The sequence below is a fragment of the Agelaius tricolor genome, unplaced genomic scaffold, assembly GCF_023055355.1.
Source record: "Agelaius tricolor isolate 1412-34295 unplaced genomic scaffold, bAgeTri1.0.p SCAF_44, whole genome shotgun sequence".
NCBI classification, from domain to species: domain Eukaryota; kingdom Metazoa; phylum Chordata; class Aves; order Passeriformes; family Icteridae; genus Agelaius; species Agelaius tricolor.
In genome coordinates, this window is record NW_027269304.1 from 2,948,828 (window position 1) to 2,964,722 (window position 15,895).

General features: G+C 41.2%; 1 protein-coding gene across 6 annotated transcripts in view; it reads left to right on the forward strand.

Moving 5' to 3' along the window:
- SSBP2 (single stranded DNA binding protein 2) overlaps positions 1-15,895 on the forward strand; it is a 137,055-nt gene that overhangs the window by 20,567 nt on the left and 100,593 nt on the right. For all 6 annotated transcript variants that reach the window (XM_071455120.1, XM_071455124.1, XM_071455121.1 and 3 more), the window contains exon 2: positions 12,176-12,248. In XM_071455120.1, coding sequence (XP_071311221.1) covers positions 12,176-12,248 — 73 coding nt within the window. The remainder of the gene's footprint in view (positions 1-12,175; positions 12,249-15,895) is intronic.

Below are 15,895 nucleotides of genomic sequence, written 5' to 3' on the forward strand. Positions count from 1 at the left end.
CTTGCTAAAAAGAGTATTTGTAGGACACTCCAGCCTACCCAAGGTGAAAAATTAAACTTCTTCAACAGATGCATGGCGAAGGTATGAAAAAACTTCTTCTGTTGCCCCTAAACACGACTTCAGTTTTGTTAGCAGTGCTATTATAACCACTTCACATAAATTTATGAGAAATTCCCTACATAGTACTGAATTCTGAGATAAACGATGAGCTGTCTTGTTTGGCTACATTTTTATATCCCAAAATGTGTATTACTGTTAAGTTCTTTATAAGTGGGGTTTGCTTCTTAATGCAGCAGTTAAAATTCTGCAGACGCCTTCGTTGTGGGAGTAAAGGCCAGTCCAGTCATGCTTTATAGTAAGAGTACATTTATAAATTGTTTATAGAGGGCTAATAAATAATTAATGTCTGTTATTAAACAGGTTACAGGCATGAAGAGTGTGTATTATGTATGGCAGTAAGCACACAGTAGAAGGTGTTAAAGACAGTGTTTTGTCTAACTGCCGTCCTAAAATCCATAACAAATGACCCTTTGTTAAAATATATATTAAACATTTGATTTACTCAATGCAGATTTATAAATACTTTATAGTTAGTACTAAATATAATTCCAGGACTTGACTCCAGCCTTCTAGTAAAACCCTGCTGAGGAGGGAATGGCTTTTTGAGGTGAAATCGAAATCCAGAGCTGTGAACGCCTGGTGCTGTGCTGAAAAGCTGTCTTTTTGTCATATACTAGTAAAATAATATTTAAAAAAAATAATATGTGTTTTCTAAATAGACACAGGACCAAGTCAAGCATCAGTAATTTGGAAGATAAAGTAGAGTATTTCAACTTAAATACAAGATTTAGATTCAAGTCTTAGTTTGAGTCCTGATGAGAGTAAAAAATGGTATTCCTAATGAAAAATAATTTCTGAGTTTAAACAGAAGGTTAAATTTTCTTTATTTTTGGTTTTAATGCAGCCATCTGCTGATACTAATAAAAATGCTGCATTTAATGCAGATTTCTGTAGGTATGTACAATTTCTTATGAGATCTGTTTCTGGTTTTACCTTTTGGAGAGGAGAGAATCTTTTGTAGATACATTATACATAGTACTGAATTAATATGACAGATGTATTGTGAAGCTTTTTTTTTAGTCATAGGTCTTTGTGGTATGCCTTTCCTTGTCCTTTTATCTTTGATGATAGCTGGTTGGTTTTGTTCATTTCAGATATAGTCTGTTTTTTTTGTTTCAGTCTGTCTCCACTAGATGTGAGACAGGACTGAAGGATATTCCCTACTTAGCTGAGAGCTGAAATTTTTGTGGTTTTTTTTTACTCTGTTCAATATCAAGTGAACAGTTAATGCAGAAACAGGAGAGTTCCTTAGTAAATCATAAGTGTTGATTTCCTTTCCACTTTAATGCTATTCACTGCAAGTTTAATACCTTTTTCTTCACTCAAGAGTTTTTGCAGTTGTTTAGAATCCTGCATCAATACTTCTTTTTGAAAAAGAGCATATTACAGTTTGATTCACAATTTTTCTTCATAAAAGCTTTTTATAGCATAAACATAGTTTCACTGAGATTTGAACATTATGCATTGTAAAACTGAAGTGGTCGTGCCTGAAAAAATCTGTCCTCTTCCTTTCTGTGTATAAAAGATGAAACAGGGAGGCATAAATGCATTTATTTGTATATGCTGATAAAAATACATAGTTGGTAGAAAGAGGAGAAGGTTCTTAACAGGCTTTAGTTCATCAGTTGGTGCTGGAGGTGTGTTGTGCAAAATCTTTGGTGGAGTCTTGGAGCATCTGCCTGCCCTGTCCCAGCGCTGGCAGTGCCAGCACTGCACCGCCCCGCAGCAGAGGCAACGCTGGCAGGCTGCAGAGAAAGCAGAAAGGCTCTTTCCCCTTCCTCCTGCAGGTAAGAGCCTTGGTGAGGGTGAGGATCAGCAAAGCAAGTCCCCGTTCGCTGCTGTTGGTAATTGCCATGTGCCCACTTCTTACACCCAAATCTGCTTTTGAGAGTTTCCAGAGTAGTTCAAGATTAGCTTCTCTTTTACTGCTGAGAAACAGGGAAAATGAAGAAAGGAGGATAAAGGCAATAAATGAAGCATGGAATAGCAGTGTAATTATTGCAATGTGCTTGGAAGTGCCCCAGGCCATGTTGGACAGGGCTTGGAGCAGCCTGGGACAGTGGAAAGTGTCCCTGCCCATGGCAGGGGGAAACAGGATGAGTTTTAAGGTCTCTTCCAACCCAAACCATTCCATGAATCTGGTATTCTATGTGTGTACTTTTGTGGCTTAAGAGCAGAATCTCTTTAATACCACATAAATATCTCAAGTCAATTTCAGGTGGTGTGTAAACAGCATCCTAAATACAAATATTTGCTGAATCTTAATATTCTATTCATATTTAACTGAGAAGTGAAAAACACATGGAAGTTGTGCAAGTTTGTTTTTTTTTCCTAATGAACTTTTCTGTGTCCTCAAGCAGTTCAATCAGAATTCTTTAAAATGTCACTGAGAAGAAATGAAAAATTGTGCTCAGGCAGGAGTTTGCTCATGAACAAAAAGCAAACTGGTGTTTATATTTAATAAAACATTTTTGATTTCATTTTGAAGGTATATTATTTTTGCACTATTATTACAGAGGATTTTTACATGAAATAGTTCATCACTCATGATAGATTGGTAAATATTTCTGAAGCTCTCCTTTGAAAAACTGACCACAGTTCTTGCATGGAGCTCACCAGTATTTTTAAACTGTAAACCTTTGACTCCATTAAGACATCTTCACTATGTTTTTCCTTTTGATCACAAGCTGAGAGTTTTATGTACTTCTTTGCTGTGCCTGGAGTGGCCCTGGAGTGGCACGGATGGTGATCCCCAGGGGTTTTGGTTCTTGGAATTGTTGCGCAGTGGCTGTGGTCAGGTGTTGGCTCAGTCGGGTACATTAATTGGGCTGCAGTGTTGGGGCACATCACCTCACTGACGTGTACACTTCTAGAACCTTTAATTGTCTGGCTGTGAGGAGCCCATCTGCATTTTTTTTTTCCTTATTTTTTTTTTACCTTTTTTTTTTTCTTCCTCTCATTTTTATTCTGCTCCCCCCACCCCTTTCTTTTTAAACTTAATTTATTTATACTCTTACTTACACTTTTCAGTGCCAACTTCTGGCATCCTAAAACCTGTCCATGCCCTGTTGAAATCTCCTATTTGCCTGTCTACCTGCTGCAGAAATTGCATTTTGGCAACATGACATTGATTTATATCCTGCATTTCTTGTCCTGCCTGCCTGTGAAGTTATCCATGAAGTTAACTTAGTAACTGAATCCAGTTTGGATTAGAGTATTCTAGTAACACATACTTAAGAAAATAAAGAATTTTGTATTTTCCCCTGTAAACCAAGTGTAAGGCAACCCTTTTTGAACTGAGTATGTCGTGTACAGAAGTGCATTTACAGCTATTAAGAGTGGAACTACCAGTCTGAATTGGGTCCTGCCCTTGGTAGAACTGGAGTCTTCTGCATGCTTATGCCCTTTAAATTTTGATTTAGAATAAGTGCACAGTTGGAGACTGTGTGACAAATGTTTTGCCTCTTTTCCCTGTTTCATAAAAAAACTCTGTGTCAGTTCTTCTACCAAACATCAGCTGTCAGTGCAGAATCAAAAACTTCCCATTCATTTTCTTTTGTATCTGGTTTCTTCCTTTCAAACAGTAGCCAGTGGTAGCAATTTGGAGAGCTGGCATTCAGATTTTCTAGACTATTAGTCAAACATTTCGTAGTAGAAATTCAGTACTGCAAGGCTTTATTATTGCTGAGGCTTTTTAAAGTTTGGGGGTTTCTAACGTGGATAAACTCTTTGTGCTCCTGATTTTCAAATACCTTCCTCTTGTTGCTGGGATTCTTTGTTTGGAAAGTATTCTTACTATAAAAAGATTGTGGGAGGATATAGAAAACCGCTATGGCTTTTTTATGACCCGCATTTCAAAAGGAAGGTGTTTCTGGTAACTTCCAGTTCAGAGTCTAAGAAAATTTTCTGTAAAGTTGTAAAATACACATATTTGGGTATTAAACCATCCCCTGGGCAGTCTGAGAGGAGAGGAGGCTCAGCAAAGTCATCATGTGTGAGGTGTAGCTCAGGTTGTGTGCTCCAGTTTATCTGGAGATGTTGCTGAGTGGAAACATTGAGTAATTGGGGGGGTCTTGGCTGATCCTTCTGGGCCATGGTCCAGAGCAGCAAGGGACTGGGGGAGCAGCAGGGGACTCCCTCCAGCTCCCTCTGTCAGCCAGGGGTGGGCACGAGGAGCAGGCAAGGGTGTAAATCCCCAGAGCAGGGTGGCTGGATGTGCAGGGGCTCAGCAGGTGAGAGCCCAGCCAGATGTGCGGGGGCTCAGCAGGTGAGAGCCCAGCCAGATGTGCAGGGGCTCAGCAGGTGAGAGCCCAGCCAGATGTGCGGGGTGGGGGCTCAGCAGGTGAGAGCCCAGCCAGATGTGCGGGGTGGGGGCTCAGCAGGTGAGAGCCCAGCCAGATGTGCGGGGTGGGGGCTCAGCAGGTGAGAGCCCAGGCAGATGTGCAGGGGCTCAGCAGGTGAGAGCCCAGGCAGATGTGCGAGGGCAGGGCTCAGCAGGTGAGAGCCCAGCCAGATGTGCGGGGGCTCAGCAGGTGAGAGCCCAGGCAGATGTGCGAGGGCAGGGCTCAGCAGGTGAGAGCCCAGGCAGATGTGCAGGGCTCAGCAGGTGAGAGCCCAGGCAGATGTGCGGGGGCTCAGCAGGCAGGAGTGGCTCTGGCCAGAGCAGGCTGCGTGCAGCTCTCCTGTGGGTGCAAGCCACGGTGATTTGAGGAGAAATCTGCACTTGAAGCGTTGCACATCAGTTCAGGTGTGCTGAGAAGCTCCCGCAGGTGTGCTTGCCCTCACACACAGACACCTTCTGCTGCTGTTTTGCTTTTGTTTTGTAGGGAAATGCCCTGAGTTCCTCAGTCCCCAGTGCCGAACTTGCCACCCAGCACGGGTGGCAGTCTCAAAGCCATGGGTGGTGGTTTGTTCCCAGGAACAGCAGCACAGCTCCCTGTTTTGGGGGGGAAACTTAATGGTTCTGGGGAGAGGCTCAGTTGTCATCTACTGATCCAAATACTTGAGTGGTGTTAATATTGCTGCATGATTTTACTTTCTTCATTGCTGTTGTAGTCTTTTCTTGTATCACTGATGAGTTTTTGGATGAGGCCAGAGTAACCTCTTACTATTTCCTATTTGTCTTCCATTGATATTTGCCATCAGTTTTTAAAATTTAGCCTGAGGCACCTGATGCTTGTCTTGCATTTCTTTTCTCCAGGTTATGTGTTTTTCTGAAGAAAGTCTGTCCTCCAGTTCCCTGAATTTCTTTGACTTCTGAGGTCTGATAGCTTCACTCTTATCATTTCAGAATGATACTCTCTCCAGAAGAAAATTTTACTGCTTCATAATAAGTCATACAAATTACTTTCCACCATTACTTTTTAGGTAGATACTCAGGGAATTTCATCTTGTGTGTCACCATCCCATATGATTCCCATAAAATTCATGAGGTGACTCGTTACTGTCTCTTCAGGGCGTCCTACCAAGCTCTCAGTGCAGAGTTTGCATTTTACAGTCTGAACACATAACTGGAGCTTGCAGTGAGTAGGGGCAATGGCACAGTCTGCATTTAACATCTGCATCTGGGTTTTACCAGGACCTGCTGTAAAAGAGGAATAAACTCTTGACACTTACAAGGGAGACCAGCGGTCCAACCCTAAATATCCTGGGGTTCTTTGGACAGGATATTAAATGTACATTCTCTGAGAAGGGCTGGGAAGGCTACCAGCAAAACCATGTCCATGTAGGAGCCAGATGCTCAGAAACACTGATTTCTTTGTATGAATGAAAATGAAATTAGGTGCTGCTTGCTCAGTGAGGCTGGTGGGCACTGCATGTCCAGGCAGTGCTGATCCAGCTCACCCCTGGGGAGCTGCTCTGTGCATTCCTGCTCCCTCCTCCTCCTCCTCAGCTTTCTCCAGGGGATGCTGTAGCCAGTTTTTTTTTACTCAGAGCAAGCAGCTGCTTCAGGAACAGCTGTAATATTTTAAGATGTCATATATCAGTAAGTAATTCTGTGATTTTAAAGCTTTAAAGTTTGCATTTTGGTGAGGACTGTGTCTCTGCTTTGCTCTCTGATTGTGATTCTCTCCATGCCAGTTCTGTGCTGCTGCCTTTGCTTACTGCCAGGTCATGGCATTTAACTCATTAAGTACAGGAAATTTTATACCAGGGATCAAATACCATGTAAAAACCCATTACTATCCCATTGAAAGCAGCAGGGAAGACCAAGGTTACCACCTTTACTATCAGGAAGAGGTGGAACCTCAAGTATTTTTATTAAAGTCTCAGCTTACACTTTAAAATGTATTTTGTCAGGTAGCTATTTTTTAACTACCATTTGGAATATTTTATAATTATGGTAAGCTGTGTAGTTTATATGGGTTAAGCCAAAGAAACTACTTAGACACTTTAAAAATCAATATGTTTTCATAAAATGTATTATTTTTTTTCCCTAACCATGGACTGGAAAGCCTGTGAAACTACTGGAAATCTTGAGGAATATATATGCCAAACACAGGTGTAAAAATGACAGTTTTTAAATTTGAAATTCTGGAGGTCATCAAGGAAACTTGCCTTTTGATGAAATATTTGGGAATCGATGGAAATTGTCCCAGTCAAGTTGGAGCCTTCAGAAGAGTGTTTTGATTCTTCAGTAGTCTGGATCTGTAGTAATTTCTACAAGCTGAGTCCTGAGACAAAAAACTAATATGAAATTCAGCCAGAGTCAGATAAAAGCAATGTGGGGAAGGCTGCAGTGTGACAGCACAAACCAAGACATCCTTAGCTGATGAAAATATGTAAAACTCTGCAATTAAGTGCTTGTGGGGGAGACTGCAGACACTACCACGGCACGCATCTCTGATCTTTCCCAACAGATCAGTGCATACCAAATATCTATTCAGTGTTTAGTTACACACTGGTGCTCAACTTAACATGTGGCTGGAAATGGCTGTGCCAGTGTTTGAAGTCTGCAGGAGTTCAAGTAGCAAAAGTGTGTGAAATGAGGACATACATACCCAAAAAAAAGTGAGCTGCAGGTATGTGGGTGAAGTGAATAACCCTGCTGTTGTTTATTGAGCGATCAGAGCAGTAACCAAGGGGAGGGTGGGCTCACTTCAGGAGGCCAGTTTTTGGGACATCTTGTAGGGAGGGGGTCAAGGGGAAAAGAGACCAGAGGTGGGTCTGCCTGCTGGCAGAGAGCTGTGCTGGGCGAAGGCTCTCTCTGTCTGTGAAACTGGGGTGAACAAAGAGAAGGATCAGCTTTTTGGGAAGCACCACCAGGCGCCCATTCCTCACAGCACTGGCCGTTGCTTGGATGAATGCAAAGAAAGTGCTCTCTGCTTTGTGCAGAGAGAGGGAGGAATAGCTGGGTGCGGGTCATGTTGAACACATTTGACACTGGCTGTGTTTGCAAGGCAGTGCAGGAGCTCTCAGGACACTCCAGTGCCAGGAAAACATCGAGGATCTGTTTCTTCAACCAGTGCTTGTGTTCCATTCAGTACCTGTTCCTAAGAGCAGCACTCAGACTGCTGGTGGGACACAGGGCACTCACAGTGACACAGATCACTCCTGAGCTGGGAGAGGGAGCCGTGGAGTGGCCTAAGTGGAGCCTCTTGGCAAGGGCAGCCTGCTGGCTCAGGCTGAACTGCCCAAAATCTCAGTGGTGTGTGGGATGTGCAGGGAGATCCCTGCAGCTGCCAGGCCCTTCGTGGAGCTGCCTAAGCACAGGGAAAAGGTTTCATGGACTCCTCAGGCAGTGCTTGAATTTGATCGAAAACCATGGCTTATCTGGTCTCTTGTCCTGCCTTCTCTCAGGTGGGTGGTGGACAGCAGACTGAATCATGGAAATGAGTAGAAAAATATTTATATATATATATTTTTTTTTTATATATATATATACACATATATATACGCACATTTATTAAAAAATGTAATATATAATATATTGAGATGAGTAGAAAAATATTTATATATATACACATATATATATAAAAATATAAAAATATATAATATATAAATATATATAAAACATATAAATAAAAACAAATAAATAAATAAATATACATACACATATATCCATATCAAAAATATATTAAAAATAAATACTTAGGAACAAATTATATTACCATATAAATATGCTAAAAACAAGGAGAGAGAAGGAGCAAAAAATTATGGTCAGTATGACCAAATAGGCCAGAAAGCTTGGTTTGGCATATTAAATAAACTTCCTTAGAAGGATTGATTACTGGCATTTGTTGAAATTTGGTAAAAGCAGCTTGCCTTCAGGAGCTTTGGAACAGGTTTTAAAGTACTGAATTATTGGAGTCAAGAAAATTTGTTCAGAAAAAACCCGCTTAAAACACATGCTAAGATTCAGTGGTACTTGCTCTTGTTTTAGAGAATGGGATTTGTAATTTGAATGTGAGATGAGTGAGATTCCAAGGATTTGAAATGAAATACGGATTTGAACTGAAGTCTATAAACATTCTTGAAAACAACAGAAAAGCTACTTCTCTGAGCAGAGTAGTAATTTGGGAATACATGAGGTCTTCTGAAACATGGAGAGTAACATTTAAGATCTCTTCTATCTGAAGTTGCTTTTCATTCTTGCTCAGCTGCTTCACTCAGACTTACAATTATGTATGGATATTGATTTTCTAGTTCTTTAATTACTGTTTTGAACCCACCAAAAGTTAAATGGATGGCATGCCATATGCTAAACTCTCCATACAGGAAGAGTTTTCAAAAAATTATGTCTTAACAATCTAAAAATGCTATAAATATATCTTGGTGATGCTCAGATCTGGAACATTCCCATTATAGATACTTTATTTTTTTACATCCAGCGTCAGATGTTAGCAGCATAAAGGCTCTGGGTGACGGAGGAAGTGGTGGGAGCACTTGTGTGATGTGCAGTCTTAGTCTTTTGGTTTGGAATTGGGTGAGTTCACCATGTTTCCATCAATGGAAGCAGCGCTGCATGGCTTGAGTTGTAAGTTCTCATTAGGCTAATTGCATCTCCCCATCTTTAAAATGTAGGAATGCAATTTCCACGTCACAGTTAGAGGAATTACTGCTTATTTCCTGGTAGTATTCTGATAAATGCTTGACTTGAACTACTTAAGTGGTTCTTTTCTGTGGAATTCAGTAGCTGCTTGTGGGATGTAGGAATGCCTTGTCCAATTAGAGCAGGAACTTCAGGCAAAGTGCACCAGGTTAGCAACATGAGTCAGACAGTAACCTTTTTTGTTTGTTAATGGAGTGACTGTATCGTCAGGGTACAGATGAATATGTGCTCTAATTGTCTTGGCAGGGAGGGGGAAGCTCTGGCCTGTGTCATGTCTTTAACAGAAATTACTGCAGCATTGTCATAAATTGATTGGAAATATTTTTTCTTCACATTACTCATGGGATGTCAACAAGTATGTAAATGTGAAAATTCAACATATGTCTGCTCGCTGCTTCTGCATGGTTTCTCACACCAGTTTAATGAGTAAAAACTGTCTTTTTTTAAAATGTCACTTCAAACTCAAGTCTTCTGGTGTTGAAGACCACCTCACTAATACTGTCTTAGTCTTGTGACAGGATGTGAAATAGTTCATTAATTTGTTCATTGTACACACTTGAACTGTAGCTTGGCTTTTGTCTTTTCTGTTCCTCGCCTGTGGTTGCAGTTTGTAATTTTGGTATTCCTCCTTGTTAAACAGTGTTGCACCTTTTTGGGTGTCTCTGCTGTCTTTCCCCAGAGCATCAGTTTCCCGTTGATCCTTCCTTGTGACACGGTGAAACCTTAGTATGTCTCTTTTGATCTCTTCGGTGAATGCATTTATTTCTGAATGAACCCATAACATTGTTACGTTCTGTAAAGGCTTCCTGAGAGCGCAATAACAAGGGCTGGGGCAGCCATGCAGACCTAGGAGGACCCCACGGGGTTATTCTGTGCTGTGCTCCTGTCCCACATCTGTTGGTGAGAGGTGGCCCCAGCCCTCCTGGCACAACCCTTGGCAGTCTGGGCTTTACCACAGCTGGATCAACCCAGAAGCCTGAAGCCTTCTACTGAAATCTGCCATGTTCACCCTCCATGCACTCATTAAACACCACTTCATTGCACTGCTGGTTTGTTTAGCCCAAGAGGTAACAGCATTTACACAGAGAGGTTAGCAGCTAGCACCGTGCTTAATTCGCACATTCTGTGTGTTTAGGTGAAAAGTTTTAGGGTGGTCTTGTTGCAATGCTGAAATACCTTGTGTTTTTGGAGCGGTGACAGTGGGGACAGGCAGGGATGTTGGGCTGTGCGGGAGCACTCTGAGGGCACCCCAGAGTCCTGAGAGGAGGCACAAACCTCTGTGGGTATTAAAGCCTTGTGCTGTCAGTGTGGGCATCGATGTGCCCTGTGTGCCAAAGCTTTCAGTCGGCGGCAGAGCCGTGGGGGTGCTGTAACCCCCGCAGCAAACCCAGGGTTTGTGCTGCTCCGCCTTCCTTCACGGGGCAGGAAGGATGTGATCACACAAACCCTTTTATCTGGACTGCAGGCTTCATGTTTGGATAAGAACAAAAAAGGGACTCTCATAAGACAAATGAGGTGCTTTAAAGCATTACTGGGTATTCAGGATGTATGGGCTGTGGCAGAAAAGTGTTTCTTCTCCTATGTCTCTTACATCTGTCTTAGATTTAGTCTACAACATTTATTGCTTAAAATTTGCATGGTAGTTGAACTGGGAAGAATTAAGTCAACTCTTAAGAAATCCTCTCTCCCCACAGTACTTAGAGAGTTCAAACTAAAACCACCACTCATATGTTTGAATTATATATATTTAATTTGAGAAAAAAGTACATCTTTGCTTTTGAAGTTGGACAGAGAGTAAAGTAATATGTGTATGTATTGCATGTACAAAGTACAAACAACTAGTGAAAACCATTTTTGGGGAAGGTCTCTCTGAGATTTTAAAATTTCACACTTGATAGGTCATGGCAATAATTACTGCTCCAGCAGAGCCTTGATGACAGTGATCACACAGAACATGGCATAGGGTTTTGAAGAGGAAGAGAGATCCTCTCCCTCTCTTCTTTGTGTAGCCGTCTACAAGTTTTTGGAAATGAATAGGGAGAATAGTCAAAATAAGAATTGCTGTGTATTACTACATGCATTCAAATACATTTAACTTCTTAAGAACAGTGCAGGTAGCAAATATAAGAGACCTTCTCCTTCTCCTTCTCCTTCTCCTTCTCCTTCTCCTTCTCCTTCTCCTTCTCCTTCTCCTTCTCCTTCTCCTTCTCCTTCTCCCCCTCCTCCTCCTCCTCCTCCTCCTCCTCCTCCTCCTCCTCCTCCTCCTCCTCCTCCTCCTCCTCCTCCTCCTCCTCCTCCTCCTCCTCCTCCTCCTCCTCCTCCTCCTCCTCCTCCTCCTCCTCCTCCTTTTCCTTCTGGACAGCCTGGAGGCTTGCAGACGGACAAACAGGAAGCTCTGGGGAATCATCTGGAGCTGTGGCAGTTATTTGTAGCTCTGCTGCCACCAGAGCCCAGGTCTGGATGAATTTCAGGATCTGTTTTCCCTTTGCTGCAGAGCTGTGGTTGTTTGGCCATGGATCTAGGCTGCCATCGCTTCTCCTGATGCAGCCTGAAGTTTCCATGTTTTTTGGAAAAACCACAGGGCTATTTTTCAAGAGTGCTAACAGCTTGACACATTCCACATGCTAAAAAAGCTGACCTGGAAAAGCAATCAGTGACGCTGTATGAATATATTGTATTTACAGTAAGCATGCTCACCCAGAGCAGCACTGGGTCACTGGTTAGCTCACTAGGCGCTTGTCCAAATATTAAAAATGTTGACATTAAGTAATTTGGGGGCTTAATAATGTTTTAATTAATGACTATTTAAACACCTATGGTCAGATTGACCTGCATGTCTAGTTGAAAAATTCTGGTAGAGGTAATAGATTTGGCACTTCATTACTTTGTGGTTTGTGGAAGGCAGTGGGGCATATCTCAAACTTGTGATAATCCTTTATTTCTGAAAAAGAGGAGCAAACAAATGCACAGTACTAAATATTGTCCTTTCTGTTTATTTTTCAGATTAGCACTGTACGTATATGAATATCTGCTCCATGTAGGAGCACAGAAATCAGCTCAGACATTTTTATCAGAGGTGAGTTTTTTACATGACTTCCGAGGGCCTGCAAGTGAGATAAATACGATTTGGTCTAAAATAAGAGCAGTGAAAACCTTGGGTATCAGTTTGCCTCAATCCGCTGTTCCTTATTCTCCAGAACCCAGTTTGCCATGCCATTTTACATGATCTTGTGTGACTGTTTTTGCTGTGGTTTGTAATCCCCATTCTACACTGGGGAAGATTAATCTATTTTCTCTAATAAGTGGGCATGCTGGAGAACACTTCAATGGTACTCAGTTTTGATGACCTTTTAACTTACTATTGATATCTCCAATTGTGAATGATGGGCCCTTCTAAATGTATTTTACATCCCACTGTCATACACTATCAGTTTTCCTTCTCTGAAGCACTGCTGATCTCTCTGTGCTCTCACCATGCTTTTAACCACTTCACTTCTTTTCATCTGTTGAATCAATGAGGGCCACAACCACTTAGGTCCTGCTTTTTTATACACTTTCAACTGCTAATGGAATTTTTACCTTTACACAGTAGTTTTGGGGTTTTTTTAAGAGTCTTTTCAAAGGCTTTGTATGCATCTTGTGAAGGTTGAAGTAAATTGTGTCTCATCAGCATTTTACTTTTGCCCTAGGATACAAATGTATGCTGAACACATTGAAGTCTTCTGGGTTTATTATGGTTTTTAATCTTTGACAAGAACATACAAGATAATAGCAACAACAACAACAGTATCAATAACTAATAATAATAACAATAGCATAGTAGTAGTAATAATAGGAATAGTGAGCAGAAGTTGGGGAAAAATAGGCAAGATATTGTCCTAGGAAAATTTGCTGCTTTAACTGATCCTCCTCCAAAAGCTAATTAAATTATTATGCTGATGATGACATTTTGGAGATGGAAGAGGGGAAAATGAAAATCCAGAGAGTTGTTTGTGATACTCACACAAAACTGACAAAGCACAGATAAGGAAAAAGGGTAGAATTGTAGTAGGATTGGTTTACATTTATAATAAAGCATGTTTTTGACAATTGTTTTATCTCTGCGGTAAAACATTGGAAAAATAAGAGAAAATAATGTAGAGTATCTTCTTGGCTTTTCCAAGACAGCTGTCATTTGTAAGTAATGCATTGCACAAGGTAAATTTTGCTCACTTTGTTTTTATGATGTTTTTTCAAAATGAACAGTTGGCAGAAGCATAGCTGGTATGGCATCTGGATTTCCTGAAAACATTAAATACCGTGTCTTGAAACTCAGCTTTTAGAACTAATTTAGTCTTGAGTTACAGAGAAGCTCTCAGGTCTGAACACTGAAACATAAGGATATATCAAATCTTCAAAAGTAAGACTTGTACTCATCAAGAGGTGGTAAACACAGGTCAGGGACAATGAGTAGTGCAGAGTGGGTACGAGGTACGAGCTGTGGGTTTATTTCCCTCACTAATTAGCAGTGCAGGAGGGTAAATGTGCTGGCAGTTCTTGTGAATGGTTCTGTGACTGCTGGGCTGGCTGCTCTCTCAGTTTGGGTGGGTTTCATTTTTAAGTTAAACAGTTGAGATTAAAGCTGAGTGTTGGGGCTTAAAAGAAGAGCACACACAGATTGTCTGAGCTGTAGGGCAGCCAGTGGTGTCTAAAGGTTAAGAGCCCTCTCTCACAGATCTGCCAGGGACTGTGACTCAGAGGAATGGAACCACGTTAAAGGAAAATAGAAGTTGGGCATCCATGAATCCACTGTGATACTCTGTAACTTGGGGATCGTTGTCCTGGGCATCCCCATGTTTTTGTCATGCTTTTGTGTCTAGTTTGACTTTTGTATGCTTCTCTTGAAGACCTGATCCTTATCCCACATATTTTCTATCCTGGAAATCAGATTCCAGCCTCAGATAATTCCATTACCCTGGCTGGACCTGGTTGGTGAGCATTTCCCAGTTAATCATTCCCTGGCTATGAGCTCAATCACACTTGACAATGAAGATTTTTTTTTTTCATAAATAATAATTCTTCATAAGTCCCATTGATCAGACAGACTGCATCTGCTATGTTAGACACGAGTACGGGTATTTAAAACAAAACAAAACAAAAATCCTTTAAAAGGGTCCCAAACTTCCACATTCCCTTCAGTTTCCTCCTCCCAGTCAGTTTCTCAAGATGACATATGTCCCAGGAGCCACTCAAGACCTGAACTGGGTAATTTCCTCACCAGGCCCTGCTTTGAAGAAAACAATCACTGCTTAAACATAATGTGGGTGTTCTTCACAGACACAATTTTTACTGCTAAGCGAATGAAATTTCTGCTTCAGGAACCCCTTTTTCATGCTGGTTGTACAATGCATCTCTTCATTATGTGATTTTGAACCTTCTCAGAGGTACTGTGTATTCCTGATTATTAGTACAAGTCTTTCCAAGACATTCCCAGGCTGCATGAGGAGCAGCTGTGCCTCTGAGAAGTGTATTTGAAGAGTGTGTAATACCTTTGTAGTGACTTTGGCTTCCAAATATTCGTCACTTTTTCCTGCCAGCACTTAAGGAACTTTAGGCACTTAAACACTTCAGGAACTTTGTGAAATATGTTTTTTGTGTATTAGCTGCTGTGTGAGGGATGTTGGTTTTCAATCTGCCAGCTTTACCAATTCAAGTGATAGTGGCTCAGTGTTATCTTTTATAGACAATTTAAAATAGCATAGTTATTTTTGAAGAGTTGTGTTCAAATAATATGTCAAATTTGCATTAGGTTTGAGATTTTCTATATGGATTTTCATGTAAGTCCAAACAACATTTTTAGGCATATGAGCTACATATTCTGTATTGACAAAACTTGCGTGTGTTTAAATTTCCTAAGAACTGGATGTGGAAATCAAGTGAGAGTTGAGAATCTTAAAGTCTCTTCAAAAAATGCCAGCTTTAGGAAGGACCCTGGCAGTATGAATACTACCTTTAATATTATGCTTTTATGTTTTTTTACATATTTGTATATAGATCTGTCACTTTAAATTTCTTTCATATTAAGGCTGTTTAAGCATTTGATTAAAATAACCCTTTCTTGTCTGCCATTGCTTCTGTCTCTAGAGAAGAATATGGTTTGTGCTTTTAACAACTCCTTTTTTAAGAGAGTTGGACAGGAAATTATGCTGTGTGTCATTGTAACTAGAGGAGTTTGCAGTGCACACAATGCAAAGTGTGCACCAAAGATTCACCAAGTTCTAACATGAGACATTCTTTTGGACAGTGTGGTGTGGGCTCTGTGATAGCCCAAACTATTTAATTTTGGAGATAATGACAAGCTACTGACTGGCATTGAAAAGATGCTTGTGTGATTATAGTTAAGGTACAACATTTGGGAAGTTTTGCAGAGAAACAGATGCTGTTGCTGTGGGTGGCGTTGTCTGATGGGTTCCCTGATCAACAACAAAAGTTTGAATTCAGGAGCCGAGAGTTCTTAAACTGCATTTCCTGTGAAATAACAGAGCCTCAAACAGAGCCAGTTTCCTTGGTGGGAGGGAAGTGCCAGGCAGTAGAGGTGTTGAGGAGAGCTTGCCAGAGTAGCTGTGCACGTTCCCTGGCTGGTGGGAGCTGGGTTATGGCAGTGGTGCTGCCTGGCTTTTGCCACATTACCTGTGGCTGAAGCTCTCCTCGAGCATTATAAAACACTGCTGGCCCTGGCTGCGG